Source organism: Nicotiana sylvestris, chromosome 12 (genome assembly GCF_000393655.2).
Source record: "Nicotiana sylvestris chromosome 12, ASM39365v2, whole genome shotgun sequence".
NCBI lineage: Eukaryota > Viridiplantae > Streptophyta > Magnoliopsida > Solanales > Solanaceae > Nicotiana > Nicotiana sylvestris.
The window spans coordinates 34202334-34224611 of record NC_091068.1 but is presented as its reverse complement, the minus strand read 5'-3'; the positions used below and the strand labels follow the sequence as shown (position 1 = coordinate 34224611).

Sequence of the window (22278 nt, the reverse complement as noted above, 5' to 3'; positions counted from 1 at the left end):
GGGTGTGGTCCACGGCTTTAGCCTTAAGCTAGGTTGGGCTGTAGTTCTTGTATTAGGCGAACCCTTCTTTTGGTAGGGGGCTTTCGTTTTCCACGTGGATTTTCTCCCCCTTCTGGTGTTAATGCCTATGAAGCACCAAAATCACAAGATCATAACGTTATCATAGTTTACTTTTCTGGCATGCATATGTGCTGGCAAGCAGAGATTTCTAAAGACAGGTTTCTCCCTTAATGTATAAAACATAAGTACACGACTGCAAACAACTTGACCAAAAATGAAGTGCAGAATTAAGAGCTAGCTAGAATTATGCACATCAACAACAAAAATGTCTTTCTGATGATGCACAACAAGATTTGGGATGACCGAACTGCAAAATTGATCATAAAATTTTCAGTTAAAAAGTAGCATATCAATCCAGAAATTTAAGATTGATTCTACAAAAAAAAGGGTGAACGACTTTATACCCGTCTATCAAGATCTCTGAGTTGGAGACTCAGCTCCATTCTAAATCATCTATGAGTATTTACATCAAGATCCTATCAAGTAGTATTGCCAGTAAAATAAATCCGAACGCTTAAACATCTGAGCATTGTCTTGGAAACTCTTGTGAATCAGTTTTTTTGTTTGTCTCACAGGAATTCTTGTAGCTATCTAGGACCCCGAAAGCTTTCATTGTCAGTCATCATTTCAGAGCCACTTCCCACATGTCTAAGTGCAGATCTATGGTGGGAGCTACCACCACCTTGACTTCTTCTCGAACTGCTTTTTGAAGTTGTGCGAACTGCATTAGCTGAGAAGCTGTGGCGAACATGCACTTTATGCGTTCTTGCCTCTGTCGAGCGACTGGCTGTCACATTTATCAGCAAAATCACCTCCTTATCTCTGGTGTCCTCACACCACCAGCTTTGTGGAATTCCATCAACAGTGTCTTCTAATTTGTTGAACTCTTCATGACGTATCAAGATTTCAGCAGCTTGATCCGGTTTGATGATGCCAGCAGCAGGTGTGACCTGATTAACAAAACATAAGATGTTTCTAATAGAACAGGTCCGTTTTCGTCTATAGAAGTGCATTTGAAGCTGCTTTTAGTTTTTGGGTACAGTCAAGAAAATAGAATTGAACTGATATCGGATTCTCTTAATGACACTAACAAAGAAACAAATAGATTTAGGCATCAATCTAGAGAAAATGGCTTGCTTGGTTGATCAGATTAACCATTGCCTTCTCCATCAGTTGAAATTTGTTACGGTGTAGTAACATATCATGTGGTAGATGTGGTCGGACTGTGATAATACATCTGTCTGAGAATCAGAATATGGCCGAATGCCAATCATCAAAGGTTGCATTTTCTTATCTTCCTTCCTCACAACCTGTTTTCTAATGGATAAGTGGGTTTGACCAAAATAACAAGGATAATAATGATTAAAGAAAGAGTTCATTGGAGTAGTGTTATCAAAGGCGAAAAGCGCAAAAAAGCTTTAAGGTCCGTTGGGGCTATAAGTGCAAAGCACAAATAAAGCATGGGCTTTAATGAAAAAAGGCACAAATATGTATGTGTACTCCAAAAATAATAATTATAAGTATGAATAATAAATATACGGGCAAAGAAATTGAAAAAAATAACGATAAAATGAAATATCAGTTGTTTAGTGTCGCCTCTTTAGGATTAAGCTCATTGTCAAGCAAAATATGCCTTAGAGCCTTGATGATGACACTGAAGCGCCTGCTAAGCGAGGCGAAGTGCTCAACATGTTTTGATCCTCGCGTCAAGGCTTAACCGTGCTTTAAGCGTGCCTTTGACAAGAAGAGGTTTAGAACATGGTTAAGCATGTTATACATGGACTTCCATGGCCTTGAAACATGATAGCATACACAGGTGTTTACCATAGGAAGAGAAATGTAACCCTGAGTTAAGAGCATCTAATAAATTAGGAATCACCTCAAGCCACCGGGGGAAACCAAAGGAACCTCTGGAACGATACTCTGATTGTTGTTCATCCTCTTTGACAGTGGATTGACCTCCACAGTTTATCTGGAAGAAAAGTTTGTCTTCTCTGCTTCTACTGCTGATTCTTAAGCTGTATGTGTCTTGATTCTGAAGGACTATCTGGCTCGTGCTAACAATCGTTTCAGGAATATAACGAAATTCTTGTAGTAAAGACTTGATTTTTTCATTGCACTGGAAGACCTTCCCAAATTCTTGTCTCCTTACTGATCTGTCAACATGGGCTATTTCAACATTGAACTTACACCTTACCGGTTTATGATCACTTTCTGTCACTTCCATGCAAGCCTCATACCTATCATATGAGAAAAATAAGTTTCAAGATGAAGCAAAAAAAGCCAAAGTGAAGAAAGCCCCGAGGGAACCTACTGTATAATGGAAGCAACCACAGGGCACTGTAAACTGCATTCTGTGGATGGAGTTGCCCTGTTGTCTCGATATAGTACTCGGTCACACCAAGCTGGAATTCGTTTCTTCTCCCCAGAATCATATCCTAAAATTGAAAATGTATGTTTTAGTCCTTTTTAGTATCTCAACCATTAAGTTGGACATATTCGGGAGTGCAATCTCTAACTATAAATATGTCTCACCTCCTAATCCCGGTTTTCCTCTTTCAAACTTGTACGTCGGTGGAAATCTGATGATTGCTTCCCGCATCCCTTGGAAAACCTTTCCAGCTTTCATTTCTGCTCTCAATTGATCTTTTTCTCGAAGCCAATCGAAGCATCTTTGCGATACAAAATCCCTTGCTTCATCATAAGATATTCCAAAAAGACGATAATTGAAATCACCACAGAATATCACCAAGTCAGCTTCAGCAAGTTCGGGTTTTCCCTCATCAGGATTAATTTGTGCAGCCTGTTATAATTAATAAGGGTTAGTTCACATGAATTGGATTAGACAACAAGATGAGTTGACAATTACTACAAGAAGTTCAGGTCTATACATTTGCACCACGAAGCATCTGAGCAGAAGATGAGACACCAGCTGTAAGAGAGAGGATGCATGCAAGTCAGACGAGTGAATAGCCAAATTAAATATGTGGAAGAAATAAAAACAGGTAAAGAAGCATACCAGCAGAATTAGTTAGAAGGTTGGAGGATTTGGTGAAAACCATTGTTCTAAATATATGGTTAAAATCAGCATTGCGACGGTTGACTGCTTCTAAATGTGCAGCAAAGTGACAGTTTGTAAAGCACATTATTCGATCAAAAACTCTTAACCTCAGACCAACTCCACCCTGCATTTTAAATGTGTAACCATGAGACGATTATACCAGACATTTCATTGTTCCGAGGGCAAAAACAATAGTTTCTGACCAGTTTTCAACGTGATTTGTTATCTGAAGAAGATGCGCCAAACTCAGTTATATGTTAGCTTTAGTGTCTCATTTATCTTAATTAGATGAAGTGAATTTACTGCAAAGTATGTTCAGCAATTTGAACACTGAAGTAGCTTGTTCAAATGCTAATCAAAATGAATGTTTGATTTATGATACAAGTTAACATAGAGAAGAAACTTACCTTATTACCAATTGCACGTCCTATTCCACATGCAACTGCTCCAACATCAAGGTCCCCCACATGAGTCCTAATAGATTTTCTAACCCTGAGTTTTGAAGTACAATGAAGAATATTAGTATATATAGGCAGGAGCCGATTGGACTGCTAATTCACCCCATTTAGTCAGAAAGATAAAGCTTAACGAAGGATGAGGTTCGATGAAGTAGAAGTTTGGACTGCAAAAAAAGGGCAGTCCGGTGTACAAAGCATCCAACAGTCACGCAGGGCCCGAGGAAAGGCCGCACCCTAAGAAGAGATTACCCAAGTAACCTAAAAGTTTCTTACCATATAGCAATAAGCAATGCAGCTAGTTGTCTTGATCCTACTCGCTCAAAAGTTGATCCTTCGTTTAATGCCTTCCCTATAGCATCCTGCCACCATTGTCCAACAGAACTTCCTTCCAGTCCTACCTAAAGTTGACATTAGTTATTAGGATACTGCTACATACATTATACAAAATGAGGAAAACAGAAGGTTACAATATCTAGATTGACCGTAAACATGCAAGTAAATATAACCTAGAGAACCACTAAGAGAAAAAGGGCCACCCAGCACACTAAGCTCCGGCAATGCATGGAGCCTGGGCATTGGATCTACTGTATGCAGCCTTACAATGTATTTCTGCAAAAAACTGTTTCTACCGCTTGAGAAATGCTAAGAGAGATGTAAAAATTTGAATCTAGATTATTTCTTGCAATTTACCATTTAAAGCCATATACTACTCCACTTTTTGCAATCAATTAATTGTTTCTTGAATTGCAAAAGTTCAAATCGTGATCAATTCTTTTTACTGCTAGCAGTTGCAGAAGGTGTTTAGATTTGTTAAGCAACTAAAATCCTAATAAGATGTAAAGGGTGTTGGTTGGTAGCTTACCGTTTCTTTTGCAGCAGACATAGCAAGAAATCCTGCTCCCATTTCTACTTCTTGCAAGCCAACAACTACAATCCCGACATCTGAAACTGTAGAACCCAACCATGTTGCAAGTGCTTCCTGCGAGGCTCTTCCTTGGCCGACATTCCAGGTGCCAACCAAAACCCTGAGATTTTCTTGACTCGTGTATGAATATTCTTTCTCGGCTAATTCTGGTCGTAATATGTTGTCAATAGGTCCTGGAGACGTCAGGTTCCATCCACGAATACCACCATGATTTGCCAAGCTAAACATATAGTCATTCCCAACTGCCATTTTTATTACAGGCCCATTGTGTGCAACCCAACCAGCTAGCAAATTCCCGTCAAGGTCCAACGCCTGTACCATACCACTTACATAGCCAACCCAGATTCGAGAACCATGAGCGCATAAGCACAGAACTGCACAACGGTGGTGATGAAAATCTTGCAAACGGTTTCCATTCCCATCCCACTGCACAAGTAAGCCACTTGAACATCCACTCCAAATCATCCCATCAGCTGCAAGCACAACAGCCTCTGTTTTCTTACTATCTTCTACAAATGCCCCCTTTGTCGCAACTCGACGAACAGCATCTGCAGCTCCCATTATAGCATTACGTGACCGCTGCAAAAAGCTACTTCCTTGTGACTTTTCTTTTTTTGATTTGGAGACAAACTTAACATTCAGATCATCTTCCGTTGACTGATCTTGCACAGATGATATATCAACCCGGCTCTCAATCTGACCTTCTACATTGTACACTTTAAGGAGTTCTCTACTCCGTGCATCCCTGCAGTTTCGCAACTATCGGAGTTATTAGGAGTGACAACTAATCTGTAAAGAAACTCTTGCCTATTTCATAAAAGATCAGACAGAAGCAATAATGAGGAACATACCATAATGAGAAGGATAAAGAACCAGCTGCCCACACTTTTGCCCTTACATGATCAGATAACAGACACTTTACATCAGATGATGAGATGTTACATACACCATTAACCGTAACTAGGCTCCTAAGGTCAATTGCTGACCTTTCCACGAGTAAAGCAGCCATGTGTTTTTCTTCTGGTGATAAAGAAAGGGATTTTTCAACAGATTCCCATGGCCATACCTTTATGATACCACCCTCAGATCCAGACCATATATCACCTAATATCGACAAACAATTAGTCATAGTTGTTGTTTGGAACAAAATTAGAAGCAACAAATCATTTCACCATTATTTGATAAGCTGATTAAAGCTAGCAAGTGAGTTTCACCATGTTCAGTAAAACAAAATAACATTTGAAACCAGGCAGTCCTGAATAAACATCAAAGAGGTAAGAGGCAGCTATGCAGTCAAGACTTTATGTTACAATAGTTTGAACTTGTAATTTGTTATCTAGGAGATATCACTTCAAACTGAAGCATTCTACAATTGTAGGTTCCTCTTTAATCCTTTCGCCAAACTTCAAGCACAAAAACTACAGCTACACTGGAAATGTAAAGCAGAAAGAGTACATGATGCTTAGAGGTTCAGAGTTCATTGATGCATCAAAGGACAAACAAAGAAAAAAATGGGTGCTATGTATATCCAAATCTTGAGCTCATAAAGAGGAGAAGCTATCTATAAATTGATTTAATAATAAACATTGATCAGGATCATATATGTTCGTTCCATAAACAAATTATGAACGGTTTTAAGGAAATCTAGATATTACCATAAGAAGATATGACCATTGAAAGAACTGGACCACGATGAGCCTGCCAAGAAAGTCCTTCCTTAAAAGGAGAATCATCAGAATTAGGTTGGTCCATCCTCCAGGATCTAATCTTTCCATCCTTATGTCCAGTCCAGACCAACTTACTCCCGCTATCAACGGTCAAGCATATTGCAGGTGATGTATTTACTGACTCGTAAAATGGTGCAGCATCCTCATCTCCTCTCTTTGCCCTTCCATTAATTCCAAGTCCGGCCTCATATTGATCCGAAAAATTCCATACTCTTACACCACATTCTTGTCCTGCCCATAGTTGTGTCTCTGTGCAGGCAATGGTCCTTAAAAATCTGCCAACCTGGAGTTATGTTTCATTCATTACTAGAATTAACAGAGGAAAAAAAAGGAAAAAGGAGGATAAAATCAACAGAAAGACATTCACTGCTTATCAAAATCTCTCCTTCCATTGCAATGTTTTTCAACTTATTTCTATTTATTCTACCATGGACATCATTGGACAGATGTAAATAAAGGAGGTTAAACATCCCATTTCGCTCGCCACTACTACAGGAATCAATTTTGTTTCTTTTTTCCATTCAATACTATTCAAGCAGTCGATTCTCTTTTCTTTTTTCTTTTTTTTTTTTTAAATCTTAACTCATTGGCTGGTGAAGCTGTTATAGATCAACCTAGTCAAAGTGCCGAGGTGGAAGACTCGCAAGCTGCTGACATGGATATCATGACAACAAAAAATGTAGTCTCCCTCTTCTCTCTCTTCCTCTATTGCGTGTCGTCCACCTTGGGACTTTGACTAGGTTGCTCCATAACAGACGTGAAATGCAATTATTTCTTACAAGTATAGCCACCGCAGTTGCTTAAGCATGAGAGTCTGATATATATCATTTGATAACTTCATATCCAAGAACGAACAAATTCGGCTCTACATTGTTTACCAAGTCAACAATTCAATCAAAGGATATTGAGCATGTTTCCCATGTCTTCTTAGGAAAGAAATACAAATTCAAATTCTGATTATTCGATTAAATATACATCAACAGAAAATTCTCTACTTAGTTATAATTAATAGCTGATTGTTTAATCAATATCTCTCTGGATAAGTTATGGAAGTTTGCTCATCAAATCGGTCTTTATCTTACAAAAAAGAAATCCATAAACATGACAACAAACCTTTGCAAAGAAAATGAACCTTGAACCTAATTCAACCAAAAAAATTAGCTCATTCACTATCCAAGACCATACAAGGAGACAACAACCATTTCCTCAACCAACCATTACGGGATAATCTAACACTTCATACCTATACATCTAAAGCATGATAAACATAAGATGGGAGCATATTTGCTAGACTTTAAAGGAGCTCCGACATGAATTATGTGGACTCCACGTGTCAAATTACTTTAGGGAAAAAGTTCAAATTTACCCATCTATTTTGAAGATAGTTTAAATTAACTTTCCTTATACTTCAGGTCATGAGAGCTCCGCCAAGATCAAGGACAAATACGAGACAATTTGTTAAGGGAGAGGGAATGAATGGCCCCAGAGTAAAATGAAGTATGAAATTAGAATTATACAAATGGGGTACTTTTTACCCTTCCCAAAAAATCATGGACATAAAATAAAACCAACACAACAATAACATAACAAAATTGACAAAATTAAAGATTTTGTCACCTGGGATTCTCTAAGGGGGTGAGGTCTCAATTCATGGCAAGTTGGACGAGAAGGATGTACAGCAGCACGAGTAGGAACCTTAAACATTCCAACACCACCACCCGTTGCAGTGAATTCCGGCAAAGGAAGTTGTTGATCATCATCCAAACAATCAGGAATCACACCAAGCCCAGCAAAATTCTGACTCATCAAATGAAAATCTTGACGATCACTTCCACCAACAACAGGGCCCGCAGCAGCAGCAACACTACTGCTAACAACACCACTATTTATAATGTTGGAATTTGTAGAATAAGGATAAAAACCTTCATCGTCGGATGAATCCTCGTATAAACCGGAGTTGTTAATGCTGTTCGGCATGTAATCATCGTCAAGACTGTGTTTGCGGATTTGGTGGTGGCGTTTGTGATGCGTTCCTGTGTTTGTTCTGAGTTGGTGGCTGTAGGAATGTGCTTTTCTTCTTGGTGGTGGGATTTCGCTTAGACCCTCTAATGCATGCTTCTCGTCGTCTTCGAATTTGTCCTCCATTTCGAATAAAAACCTTAAACGTGGAATGACTGTAAGTTACAGCAAGACGAATCCAGAATTTGAACTTTAACAAAATGTGGTACTAACGGGGCTTGAAGACATTCTCTCATACAAATCTTGAACGTGTTTTTAAACGCGGAACGATTTGAAGTTACGGATAATTAGAGACGAATCCAAAATTTTAACGTGACAAGAATGTGGTTCTAATGGGGCTTCAACACATGATCTCATACAAATCTTGAAGGTTTCAAATCATTACTCAAGAGAAAGAAAATGTTGGTATGGAAAAGGGGAAAAAAGGAAAAGATGAACATGGAAGAGAGAGAGAAGGAGAAAGAAAGATTCAAGAAAATAGGATTAAAAAAATGGGAAATATGAGTGAAGAAGAGAGGGAAAAGGGGAAGGAGTAGACATGCATGGGAAGAGAGAAAAATGAGAGGAGAATTAGGCGAAGCTTGCTGAGATTGTACGGACAGAAATGTTCTTAATTTCCCCCCCTTAAAAACTGTCACTGTTGGGGGTATATTCTATGAGGTAATGACGTCGCTAATTAAGGGTGTGATTTGGTGATCCGGATTAGAAAATTACTTATATAATTTTATACGTTAATTTTGGTATTATTTTATATATACCGAATTTAATATGAGATAACCTATATGGAGATTAACTTTATGTTAGGAAAAATTAGGCGATATAGCAAATATATATTTCCTCTGTTTCAATTTAGATAATGTAGTTTGACTTGACATAAAGTTTACGGAAAAAAAATATGATTTTTGAAGCTTTAGGGGCAAAAATTTTGTGGAGCCATAATATTTCTGTGGCTATAAAAGCTTCTCATTAAGGGTAAAGTTGATAAAATAAAAAGTTTAAGTTAAATTGTTTCTAAATATAAAAATGTGTCACTTTTTTTTAAATGGACTAATAACGAAAGTGTGTCATCTAAACTGAAACGGATGGAGTATATGGGGTATTTGCATCTATACCCATTTTTTGTGTCACATTTTAACTTGTGTCCGTTTTGCAAAAAAAATTGCAAGCGTACCCGCTTTTTCGCATAACTTCAGCACACGGGGCTGAAGTAGCAAAGGCAATCACGCAAAACTTCAGTATTCTAGTAGCCGGGCTTGAAATTCAGCTCTAGAGCTGAAGTTTTTGTGTTGTAACCGAGAAACTTCAACTCTAGAGCTGAAGCTTGGATAAAATTCTCCTCTTGAAGCTCCAAACCACTCAAAATTCCATCGACCTTCTAAATAGGGAGACCTTTTGATTTGACTCTTTGACTAGTTCTTGTTCCTTCTAGCCTTTCTCTTTACAGCTACTATTGATCTCGTAGAAAAATTCACTGCTTGTTCATGGAATACATGATTTTATTCCTTTCTTTCTTTGAACAAGAAAAAAGGAAGAAATCTGGTTAAATGAGAGTATAAGATAGCTGCAGATTTTGGGTCCCTTTTTTCTGCTTTAATAAAGTTTAATCCATTGATTTAACAGCGATCCTAAAAGAGTGTCACCTTTCTTTTGGTGGAGACGGTCAACAAATATCGTACAACAGTATTCTTGTTTAAGAGAACACTAGCTTTTGTTTTCCCTAGCTAAGCAGTATTCTCCTTCTTCGTTTTTAGAAGAAGAAGAATACGAAGGAGGAGAAGAAGGAGGAGAAAGGGGACTGAAGTTATTTAAGAAGTGGGTAGAAGTTAAAAGTTTTAAAAAAATGGGTATAGGTTAAATGGATTTGGTCGCCCCGTGCAATTTTTACGGGAGTATATTGTATTTACCATATGTAACTATACTTTCAAAAAATTACTATTCGTAGCTATATTTGAATTTTATAGAAAATCCACATGTAGTACGGAAACAAGAGATAAATAGTTTTTAACTTAAACAAGACAACAATAAGCTCTCGAAAACCAATTGATTAGAGCGTCCGCTTAGTAAGCGGAGGTCTTGAGTTTGACTCTCTGTGAGAGCATTCTATTTTTCGTATTTCTGTATTTTGCCGACAAATACAGTTGACACAGGCTCTATTCGTTGCACGTCTGAGTACAAGTGGTACAAGCTAATAATAATTGAACAGTAGCTACAAAATTGTATACAATTGCATGAATGAATACAATTGATACATGTTTTATTTGTTCTCGTAACGGATACAGTTGACACGGGCTTTATTTGTTTCACGTTACAATAGCTATCAATGTTAATTAGGCAAACTATAGTTACATATGATGATTAGGCTCTAAACATATTGCTTTATGAAAATTCTTCTTGGGGATAAAACACACAAAAGAATATATATACCTTGATTTTGTCTTTCTAATTTTTATTTACTTTAAAAGTTAGTGTTTCTAAACCTAAAATATCTTAGTTTCTATGCAATGAGTCAGACATTGTCAAAACAAAAGCATATGAACTGTATAATACAATGATTGTTAATTTTTATATTATCTACATTTATATAATAGTCTTTGCATTCTAATGTTTATATAGAAAAGATTGTTTTATCTTCTTTCCTTTTTTATGTTTTATTTTCTTAGCTGAAACTAGTATACTATATTTTGAATTAAAGGGAAACATTGAAGGACGTAGTAAAGTTGCATTTGTCTTTCAATTAAAAAGGAAGGAAATCAATGAAATAGGGAAGAAAAAACGTAAAAGAAAGAAAAGCATTTGTATTTACATGCAGTAGCAGTTTGAAGCTATACTCAACTTGTGCAAGATTCATATCTTGATCTCTTTCCTTCTTGGTTTTCATTTCCTATTGACTATTGTCTTACTCTTCTTTAAAGAAAGTATACTTTATATTTAATAATAAGAAAGAAACAGCAGGCAAACAGAAAGCAAAAGAACTTATCAACGTATTTGGTTCTACTAAAATCATCATGGTTATCACTACACTCGTTGACATTGACTCTTCTTTTCTCTCAAGGTTTCTCCTTTTTTTGTTTTTTGTTATTATTTCTATTAAAAAAAATTTGTTCTTTTATTCGGACGTAGTTTGGTATGCAAATGTTAATCTAGAATTTAAAGTTTATAGGTTCTTATATCGATCCTAATTAAAAATATAACAATAATTAAATTCACATCTAAATATTTATAAATATTTAATATATATGATCAAAAGTTACTGAATTCTGTCGTAACGTGGCTCAAAATCATTTTGATGGTGTTGGTTTTTGCGAGACTTATTAGAGAGAAGTAATATTTTACCCCTTGCCTGTACTAAATAGAAACATATCCAATAGAACTATGTTGCTAAATCTTCGAACATTGAAGATCATGTTTCACATTATATATTATTTTAATAAGGAAAGAGGTTCACCACAAACATTATTTTTGAAAATTAAGCTTCGACGTGCATAATGCATAGATAGCTAGACAACAATTTTCCTTGTTAATAGTGAGTGAACGTCTTTAGTTGTTATCCAATAGTCATCCCAACTAGTCCACTTGCTTAATAAAGAAAGTTTAATACTTTAATACACATTGACATCTTGCACGGTTCTGTACGTAATTCAACTTCTTAATTTTGCGATTTATCAATTAAACATAGTAAGATGGTAAAGACACTCACATGCCTTAATCAGTTGCACTTATGTGGATAGCACATAAATATCCATGCTATATAATGTGTCGCCCATAGGTTAGTAAAGTGGGTGATAAACAGAAAATCATGAAACATCATAGTTCAAATTCTAATAATCACAACAAAATTTTAAGTAATTCAAAAATAGCTAGATTTATAAGTGGTAATTGAAAAATAGTCACGGTTTCAAAAGTAATCAAAATTTAGCTACTTTTCATGTAAAGATAAATCTGAACGAAAACACTGTTCAAAATCCAAAAAATATTCCAGCATAATATAGTGGAGTTCGAATTTTTTAGATGTGAACTTCCAGCATAATATACTAGTCCAGCATATACACAGGTGCTCCAATCTCCAGTATATTAAGATGGAGCTTTCCGTGTGCTACAGTTCCAGCATAATATGCTAGAAGTTCATATACAGACAAGTGCACCGATCTCTGGTATATTATGTTAGAAACTTTCTGTGTTGCAGTAAACTAGTGACTATTTTTCAATGATTTTGCAAATGCAGGCTATTTTTCAATTACCAGTCCGAAAACTGGCTAGCCCATGCTATTTCTGCCCAAATTACTTGATATCTACGTTAGAGTAAGGTACTCGAACCTGATAAAATAGTCGAGGCACATGTATACTAGAAAAGAGATTTGGGGATGTCTTGGTTAAGAATGGGGCTCCGTGGGAAATGATTGTAAAAATTGCACAGGGCGCCCTATTTGGTCGCCCCCATTTAACCTATACCCATTTTTTTTTAAAAGTTTTAACTTGTACTCACTTTTTAAACAACTTCAACCCCCTTTCTCCTCCGTTTTCTTCTTCTTCTTTTTTTTTTTGTGGGGGGGGGGGGGGTAATCCAGTTTCCATAGTTGACTCTGCTTATCTCCATGCCTGAACTAATTTAATGCCTTTGCATTTTCCAACATAAATTCAACATGTTCAATTTGCATCTAAGAATTGACTTACTTGTTATAACAGTAAGCAAACTTGAATTGAGGCCTAGGCATAACAACGGTGAACGTCCATGCAACAGCCCACACGATTGCATTATTTAAAGAAAGCTTAACTACCCAAACTCCTACCAAAAACTTGACAGAACATCTTTAAACAACAAACAGACACAAAAACCAGAACTGTTTACTAGGTAACAAACTAGCATGAATATAGATGCTTACACATTTTCATGTGTGAGACGAGCAAATCAGAAAAACTTCAGTTCTAGAGCTGAAATTTGCCAGTTACAAAATAAAAACTTCAGCTCTAGAGCTGAAGTTCGCCAGTTACAAAACAAAAACTTTAGCTCTAGAGCTGAAGTTTGCCAGTTACAAAACAAAAACTTCAACTCTAGAACTGAACTTCAAGCCCGTCTACTAGAATGTTTAAGTTTTGCGTGATTGTCTTTGCTACTTCAGCCCGTATGCTGAAGTTATGCAAAAAAGCGGGTACACTTGCAATTTTTTTTACAAAGCGAACACAAGTTAAAATGTGACACAAAAAATGGGTATAAATGCAAATGGAGAACTAGACTTTATCATTCGAGGAAGAAAATTTGGAGATAAAGTTTTAGCACATTTAGGCTTTTTTCTTTTACCCCTCCCTAGGAGCTTCCCCAGTTTGCTTTTATGGTAACTCGAATCCGCAACCTTAAGGTTAGAGGTAGAGGTACTTACCACTTGAGGAATTCTCTTTTATCAGACATTTAGTTGAAAAACCATAAAGTGAGTAAATTAACAAGTAAATATGTTAACTTGTTAACGCCATAAAAAATAAACTGATCCTAACTTCACCCCAAAGATTCACAAGGTGAAGATTACTCAAGATCATATAAGAAGACAGGAACTCTTTCTCTCACTAACATGAGATACTATCAAAATCATCCGCATACTCAAGGCTAGACATCTTGAGCGTGAACATAACATGGCATTCCAACATTGGGTAAACCAAGACATAAATGGACTTGGCTCTAATATGAAATTAAACTCCAAGTCTAATTCAACCCTGAAAGTTATCTCACAAGACCATATCAGAAGACAACAATGCACTCCCACAACCAATACAGCAAACTCTAACATGTAGTAGTATAAGCGAGTTAGACACTAATATTATGACTAATAAAAGAAAAATGGATGTATCCTTTAATTACAATATGGTATTGACATAGTTACACGATTCTGTATTATTAATATTATCTTTTAAACCTTTAAAAAAAACACTAATATCTTCCTCTTCAGCCCAAACAACTAAGTACACCATTAGATGGACCCAAGTTGACTACCTGTGAGAAATTTTAATACATGCCTCACATAACTAAACATAAGCTATGTGGGGTTGGTTTATTAATGGGCAAGTGGACTTTAATAGGTCTCACTTGTCGATTCATCAGAACCAACTCCTGCTCTTTCTTTCCTGTGTACATATAATTCTCTGTGTGTTTGTTAACAATATACATTGGGAGGAATCACAGAACAGATGGCACAACCTGAGAATGAAAACCAACAAGGTTGAAATGATATTCAGAGCAAGGATTTGCATATGGACCTTTTCCACCTTCCCAGCTTCTCTCTTCCCTGTAAAGATAACAAGAAAGCATAGTACTAAAGACTCCTATCGCACAGAGAAATTACCTTAGAGAAAACTACAATCCAAATAAGATTGCATTGGCATATCATTATGCAGAAATCACGAGGTCTCAGACTCATATACGCACAACAACAACCAACCAGGTGTTCACCAAATATCAGTCCTTAATATGAATGATATCTAGCGAAACGGGAGCCTTGGAGCAATGGTTAAGTTGTTTCCGTTTGACCTAAGTCACGGGTTCGAGCCAGGAAGCAGCCACTAATGCTTGCATTAGGGTAGGTTGTCTACATCACACCCTTGGAGTGCAGCCCTTCCCCGGACCCTGAGTGAATGCGGGATGCCTCGTAAACCAGGCTGCTCAATATGAATAATTTCTAGCATTGTTCTTATGGGCATGCGCAGGAAGAGCAAGGCTCTCAATAGCAATGAACTTTTCACAAAGAAATATGCAAGTGTTGTGCAGTGAAGCAAAGGAAATATGCCAAGTGTCACTGCCCAAATTTAAGCAAATGTACTCACTCTCCGAGGTGGAATAGCGAAGTGATTCTCCACAATGGACTCTGCCCTGATCCCCAGGGGGTGCAAGACTTCTTCATAACTACTCAGAGAAATCATAACAATTAGTCATTCATATTAATGAACTCATGAAAGAAGCTAGATAAAATTCAGTGACTTTAACACAACAAGATGAGAAGTCTCTGAGGGGAGCAGATCTATAAAGAGACTAAAAGAAAATAGAGATTTACTCGAAAACTGATACTTTATATGGAGGCCCGCCTTCATGGTCGCTTATCTGGAAAACAACAAGAATCTCAAAGCCGAGGAAGAAATGAAAGGAAATAATGCCAAGAATAGCAAATCTACTAACTCATAGTAAATTACAGTGAGCTACCAACCCTTTTAGCAAATTGTAGGTTTGACCTAGCAATGCGACTATCTTTTGCCCCTTTCCTTGGGGATAAGAGCACATGTAAATGATGTTTCCATCAATAGCACGAAAACGTTGAAGACTGACAATTTCACTGATATCATGTAGGATACAACAACAACGGCCCAGTATAATCCCACAAGTGGGGTCTGAGGAGGGTAATATGTACGCAGACCTTACCCCTACCCTGAGGGGCAGAGAGGTTGTTTCCAGGAGACCCTCGGCTCAAGAAAGCAACAAGAGACGATATATTAGTACCATCAATAGAATCATAATAAAATAACAGCAATATAAGAAATACGAAATAGATAGAAGGTATAATATTAACTAGCAGATAAAGCCCTGCATCAGTAGATGACCACTAGCATCCTAAAACTAACTCCTAACTGGCTAATCTCACTCTAGTGCGCTGTAGAAATATTCACAACTTCCCCCTAGCCTACAACCTTAATGCTCGACCTCCACAATTCCCTGTCAAGGGTCATGTCCTCAGTAATCCGCGCCATGTCTTGCCTGATCACCTCTCCCCAATTCTTCTTAGGTCGCCCCTACCTCTCCTCGTGCCCACCACAGCCAGTCGCTCACACCTCCTCACCGGTGCATCAGTGCTCCTCCTCTGAATGTGCCCGAACCATCTGAGTCTTACTTCCCGCATCTTGTCCTCCATGGGGGCCATGCCCATCTTCTCTCGAATTTCTTCATTCCTAATCTTATCCATCCTTGTATGCCCGCACATCCACCTTAACATCCTCATATCTGCTACTTTCATCTTCTGGATGTGTGAGTTCTTAACCGGCCAACACTCAGTCCCATACAACATGGCAGGCCTAACCACTGCTCTATAAAACTTACCTTTTAGTAACGGTGGCACTTTCTTGTCACACAAGACTCCCGACGCTAACCTCCATTTCATCTACCCCACCCCTATACGGTGTGTGACATCCTCGTCGATCTCCCCGATCCCCTGAATAACCGACCCAAGGTACTTGAAACTACCCCTCTTGGGAATGACTTGAGAGTCAAGCCTCACGTCCACTCCCGCTTCCGTCGGCTCGACCCCAAATTTGCACTCAAGATATTCTGTCTTCGTCCTGTTCAACTTGAAACCTTTAGACTCAAGGGCATGTCTCCAAACCTCTAGCCTCTCCTTGACGCCGCTTCGTGTCTCGTCAATTAGAACTATGTCATCAGCAAATAGCATGTACCATGGCACCTCCCCTTGAATATGATGAGTTAGTGCATCCATCACCAGGGCAAATAGGAATGGGCTGAACGCAGACCCTTGGTGCAACCCCGTAACAACCAGAAAGTGCTCGGAGTCGCCTCCTACTGTCCTAACCCGAGTCTTAGCTCTATCATACATGTCTTTAATCACCCTAATGCAGGCAACCGGAACCCCTTTAGCCTCCAAGCAGCTCCATAAGACCTCCCTAGGAACCCTGTCGTACGCTTTCTCCAAATCAATACACACCATGTGGAGATCCTTCTTCCTATTCCTGTATTGTTCCACCATCCTCCTAATAAGGTGGATAGCTTCTGTGGTAGATCGCCCCGGCATGAACCCGAACTGGTTGTCTGAAATAGACACCGTCCTTCGCACTCTCATTTCTACCACTCTCTCCCAAACTTTCATGGTATGACTCAGTAATTTGATACCCCTATAGTTGTTACAGCTCTGGATATCGCCTTCTTATACAACAGAACCATTGTACTCCACCTCCACTCTTCAGGCATCCTATTAGTTTTGAATATAACATTTAAACAACCCAGTAAGTCATTCTAAGCCTGCTCTACCCACACACCTCCAAAGTTCAACCGGAATTTCGTCTGGCCCGGTAACTCTGCCCCTCCTCATCTTACACATCGCCTCCATGACCTCATCGACCTCAATGTCCCTACAATAACTTAATTCATGGGGATTGTCGGCATTCCTCAATTCACCTAGTACAATATCCTGATCCCTTTCTTCATTTAGAAGTTTATGAAAGTAGGTCTGTCACCTCCTCTTAATCTGGTCAACCCCCATCAAAACTTTGCCGTCCTCATCTTTTATGCACCTCACTTGGTCCAGATCCCGAGCCGTCCTCTCTCTCACCTTAGCCAGTCGGAATAACTTCTTCTCCCCGCCTTTGTTCCCCAGTTCCTCATACAGACGAGCAAAAACTGCAGTCTTAGCCTCCGTGACTGCCATCTTCGCCTCCTTCCTAGCTACCTTATACCTCTCATTGTTCGCTCTCCTCTCCTCCTCGCCAGTGCTCCCTACTAACCGCAGGTAAGCCGCCTTCTTTGCTTCCACTTTACCTTGGACAACTGCATTCCACCACCAGTCTCCTTTGTGGCCACCGGTGCGGCCCGAATATATCCCTAACACCTCTCTCACCGCCTTCCTTATACAGTCCGCCGTCGTCATAGGATATCATGTAGGATACTTACTTGAAAAATAACGAGTCCTATATTGGATCTATTACATGAGCATAACATAAAATTTCCTATGATATTATAAGTAACTTCAATCATATTATTAACTCTTTATCTCATAAGAAATTAAATGATCATAAGTTTGTAAATGAGAAAGGAAGAAATTTGATGGAAATAGAACTATTGACAAACCGGAAAAATCAGTGTAATAAGCTCTCCATCTGGTTTTAGAAGATCTCGAATTCTACTGGCCCATTGTGCTCTCACCTCTGGTTCAATGGCACAAAAGAAACTGCCAATTCGAAAGTAATGCCGTCACATAACTGGTCATTTCGTACGATAATAAACACATGGTCATGTCAACCTTACGTGTAGTCAAAGATAAGATCAAACAAATGAGTGGGACGCCAGGTGAAGAAATCTGCCTCTAGAAAAGCAAAATACTCCGCACTTTTTGATGATGAAAACAGCTACCTTGTGCAAAAATAAGGTGTAGATACCATGAGAAATCATCAGAATGTATGAATAAAACCAACAGAATCACCACTATAAACCTGTTCTCTGAACTTTCAAGAAGTTAGAACTATATACTGAAATGGGTCCTCAAGAACAACAGACAACATATGAAGCATTATGTTAGTGTTGGCTAAACTACTACTCCAAAAAGCATTTCCTTTGACCAAAATGACAATGGAAAAATTAAATGCAGAGTCTCATGGTTGAGCTTCTGTGTCACTCAAAATTCTGGACGAAAAGCTGAAACTTCCTATATCAAAATCACACAGCAATATCAACAACCAAACTGAGAAAAACTTAGCTAAGTGATCAAAGAAGTTTATAACAGACCGAAAGCTAAAGCTCCTCCTTCAAGTGAAGAACGTAAATTTATCCACCCAATAAAACAAAAGGGAAGGTAATAAGCATACGCATGCAAGAGAAAATTTGAGGTTACACTCCGTCCATAGCTAGCTACTTCTAGCTCCTTATCAGTTTCTATTTTTAGGTTCTCAGGGATCCAATCATACTTTCTTCCGGAAAGAGATTATTTTGCACGCCAAAATACCTAAACTAAGCCCCCTCTTCCTTACACCATAATGGTGGCTCCTAGCAAACATTACCCTCAAACATCATCACCCCCAGGGTTGGTCAAACATAACAAACATAAAAGGACGGCCAGAAGGCATACAGTGATAGCTAAGGCACTCTGCGTCCAGCTAAGATCAAAAGCACCTTCCATCATCCAATTTCCAAGAAATTGTTGCCACCACATAATCTCAAATGGTTACAGAGCTAGGACCTCCCCTAGTTGGATTCTGAGAAAGGGCATATCTCTGGTAGTCATGATCCTTTTAGTCTACAGGGAACATACTCTAACATTATATTTAAAGAGATTTGTTCAAATTCTTGATCCTTGACAACTAAAAGTCAAATTTCCAAAGGAAGCAAGAAGATGAGCATCATTCACGAAATCGAATTCTTCAGCCAAAGATAACAGTCAGGAAGTTATTTAGTTTCCAATGCACATTGCATTAACAAGCTATACATCAAGATAAGAGTAAGCAGTGAAGAATAAGCAGAGAGGTTGCATAATATTTCAGTTTTGGAAGACAAGTCTTTGAACCATTTCTGTAAGGAGGTTTTAGGCAGTGTTGGGGAAACCGCTCGCTTCTGCGCTTAAACCAAGAAGCGAAGCGAAGCCGTAAGGAAGTCGCTTCAGATGGGGGGAAAGCGATGCGGCTTCGATGAAGTGTACGCTTCAAAGAGTGAAGCGTGAGGCGAGAAGCGCGCGTTTTACTTTCTTTTAAGTTTTAAAGGGTTTAATTTAAAGAAAAATACTTTCTGAAGGGTTTAATTTTTGTCTACTGCACCTGTGAGTCCACATTCAGAAGCTGCACGACTCAACAGAGCTAGGGTTTTCAGAAGTTGAAGACTTCTTCAAGGCTCAGGTATGAATCGGGGCCTTGTCGCTTCACGTTTTAAGTGAATCGGGGCCTTGTGGCTTAGCTTCGCTTCACGCTCGCCACAACACTAGTTTTAGCACACCAGATTGAAGTGATCAAAAGTATTAGCTCTTACTTTTGTAGCTTGCTTAATAGCATTTTCTGATATATCCAAGCCAACAACAAAGCGTTCAGGGCAGGCAATTGCCACCACGTCATGACCCTGCGCAGCATTTACTTCAACTAAGTGAAACGAAACAGTATCAAAACAGTAAAAGAGAAAGAGAGGTAGCTTTTGGTGCAATGAAGCAGTGGTGCTACGTATAAAGTATAAACAAAAGAAAAAAATCGGAAGACCAAATCAGTTGATTAGACCCATGAATATTTGGTGTCAAATGGCCTAATAACAACAATATTGGAACCACGTGTTGCATATAAATAAATGGTTGATCACCCGTTCTTTTTTTTAGAAATCCTAAGGGCCAATAGCGCATGGCTCAAAACTCGACGAATAATGGGTACGCCACTCTACCACCTTTTCCACTTAATTACCACGTTTCCTCTGCAGCAGGGTTTGAACTTGTGACATGTGCCTAACCCACACATCACGCACTGCGCTCTGGCCAATATATCAAAGCCCTGGGGACAATCTCAAGTTCATGTATTAATCAGAAGAAAACATTCTACTTGACTTTTTATTCTTTTTCTTTTTGAATGAACATTCTACTTGACTTTTCTCATAAGGAAAAATCAGAAACTATAAAAGTCAGCCATCCTTCCATAATTATGCAAATTGAGCATGCATGAACTCTTAATTTCTGGATATTACCATTACACAATTAGCAGAGAAAACCTAACTTTTTTCTTAAAGCATAAATCATTGAGTATTATAATAAAACTGGCCCCATCAAACCGGACTGAATGTAAAGAATTCACAAAACAAGATATAAGACACAATAATGAAGCAAGAAGTACAACATCATGATGTAGCTCGATTCCCATGAACGAATCAGGAGATAGAACAAAACAACTCACACTGCCACAACCAGGGACCAAAGCCCTGCCTTTGGGAAGGGCACCTCTCTGATGAAGATCAACAAGTATTGGGGTAGGCTGCCCTAAATCCCAGGGTGTCAACCCCTTCTCCCAGCAATGTTCCCAACCACCTAGCAATTACATATGTGAATTTGTAACATCAAATAAAAAAAAGATCCAATTTTTCTTGGGGAGAATAAAAAGTTATTGGAAATTGGAAAGAAACAGATGCAAATGGAGCAAAATTATGATATCACTCCGTCCCAATTGATGTGGCATATTTTCCTTTTTAGTCTGTTCAAAAAGAACATCATACTTACTTATTTAAACACAATTTATTAAAAACCTTTCCATTTAGATAATTATAGCCACACAAATGTCTATAGCTTGTTTCAGAAGTATCTCTTTCTTTCTTTAAAACACTTTGTTCAGTCAAACTATACCACATAAAATGAGATATAAAGATTCAATTTTTCTTGAGTAAAATCATAATTATTGAACATTGGAAAGAAACAGATGCAAATGGAGCAAAACAATAGTAAGAATTCATATAGCCAATCCCCCCCCCCCCACACACACACACACCCCACCACCACCCCCATCCCCACAAAAAAAAGAAGGGTTTACCAGAAGGGTCAGAATGAACTAGCTGTTGCATTTTGTCAACTTTAGGTTGTGAATCCTTCGACGAATGGTTTCTTGCCATTGCGAGTCTACTGAGGGGAGCAGTTAATAATGGCAAAGTGTTGAACAGAAGGGCATAGGAGGAGGAACACAAATGGGTCCTCATTGGTTGGCCCGTCGGGAATGTAAGAATGGTCGTTCCCATCGGGTCGGATCATTAATATAGTTGGCAGTTAATTATAGCGTGTTTGGCCGATCTTCAAAAAATAACTTATTTTGAAAAGTATTTTTTCTTAAAAATATTTTTATCAAAAAACATCTAGTATTTAACTAATTAATTTATAAAATACTTTTGAGTAGTAACTAGCATTTGGTCAAGCTTCTAAAAAGTGATTTTAAGTATATTTTTCTCAAAAGTGTTTCTATTTTTCCAAAACTGCCTTTTTCTTCTAAAAGCTTGCCAAACACTTCAACTTAGAAAGAAAAAAATGGCTTTGGGGAAGCGGCCAAACAGATTATTACTTACTTTATCAATTTTCTCACTTTTTATATAATGCACTTTAATTGTGTAAGAAGATTTTTAAATATTTGTGGGACTATAAATAAAATATGAAGTTTAAAATTTTTAATTTTAAAATTTTGTGTGGCTGCAGATTAAAATATGAAAATTAAAAATTTTAATTTTAAATATTTGTGTGACTATAAATAAAATTTAAAATTTAAAAACTCTTATTTTTAATATTTGTGCGACTATAGATAAAATGTAATATTTAAAACTTTTTATTTTTAATATTT

General features: G+C 37.9%; 2 protein-coding genes across 3 annotated transcripts; both read right to left on the bottom strand.

Annotated features, from left to right (window-relative positions):
* Nucleotides 1-339: 339 nt before the first annotated feature.
* LOC104230383 (type I inositol polyphosphate 5-phosphatase 12-like) lies at nt 340-8746 on the bottom strand. The gene is made up of 12 exons (XM_009783172.2): nt 7849-8746; nt 6160-6514; nt 5356-5608; nt 4442-5249; nt 3853-3977; nt 3529-3613; nt 3080-3245; nt 2952-2992; nt 2596-2863; nt 2375-2498; nt 1940-2300; nt 340-1010 (listed from the first exon to the last, which is right to left on the bottom strand). Exons 1-12 carry the CDS (start codon nt 8374-8376, stop codon nt 648-650), a joined length of 3477 nt encoding a protein of 1158 aa, XP_009781474.1. The 5' UTR covers nt 8377-8746; the 3' UTR covers nt 340-647.
* A 5321-nt stretch (nt 8747-14067) lies between these two features.
* Nucleotides 14068-21681, bottom strand: LOC104230385 (probable thiol methyltransferase 2). Of its 2 annotated transcripts, XM_009783173.2 has the most exons (8): nt 21487-21680; nt 20860-20990; nt 19961-20047; nt 18254-18354; nt 18077-18176; nt 15285-15331; nt 15058-15136; nt 14068-14522 (listed from the first exon to the last, which is right to left on the bottom strand). In XM_009783173.2, exons 1-8 carry the CDS (start codon nt 21647-21649, stop codon nt 14469-14471), a joined length of 762 nt encoding a protein of 253 aa, XP_009781475.2. In that variant the 5' UTR covers nt 21650-21680; the 3' UTR covers nt 14068-14468. The 2 variants fall into 2 exon arrangements, with proteins under 2 accessions (XP_009781475.2, XP_009781476.2); XM_009783174.2 differs by lacking the exon at nt 19961-20047 and having other exon boundaries at nt 21487-21681.
* Nucleotides 21682-22278: the final 597 nt, after the last annotated feature.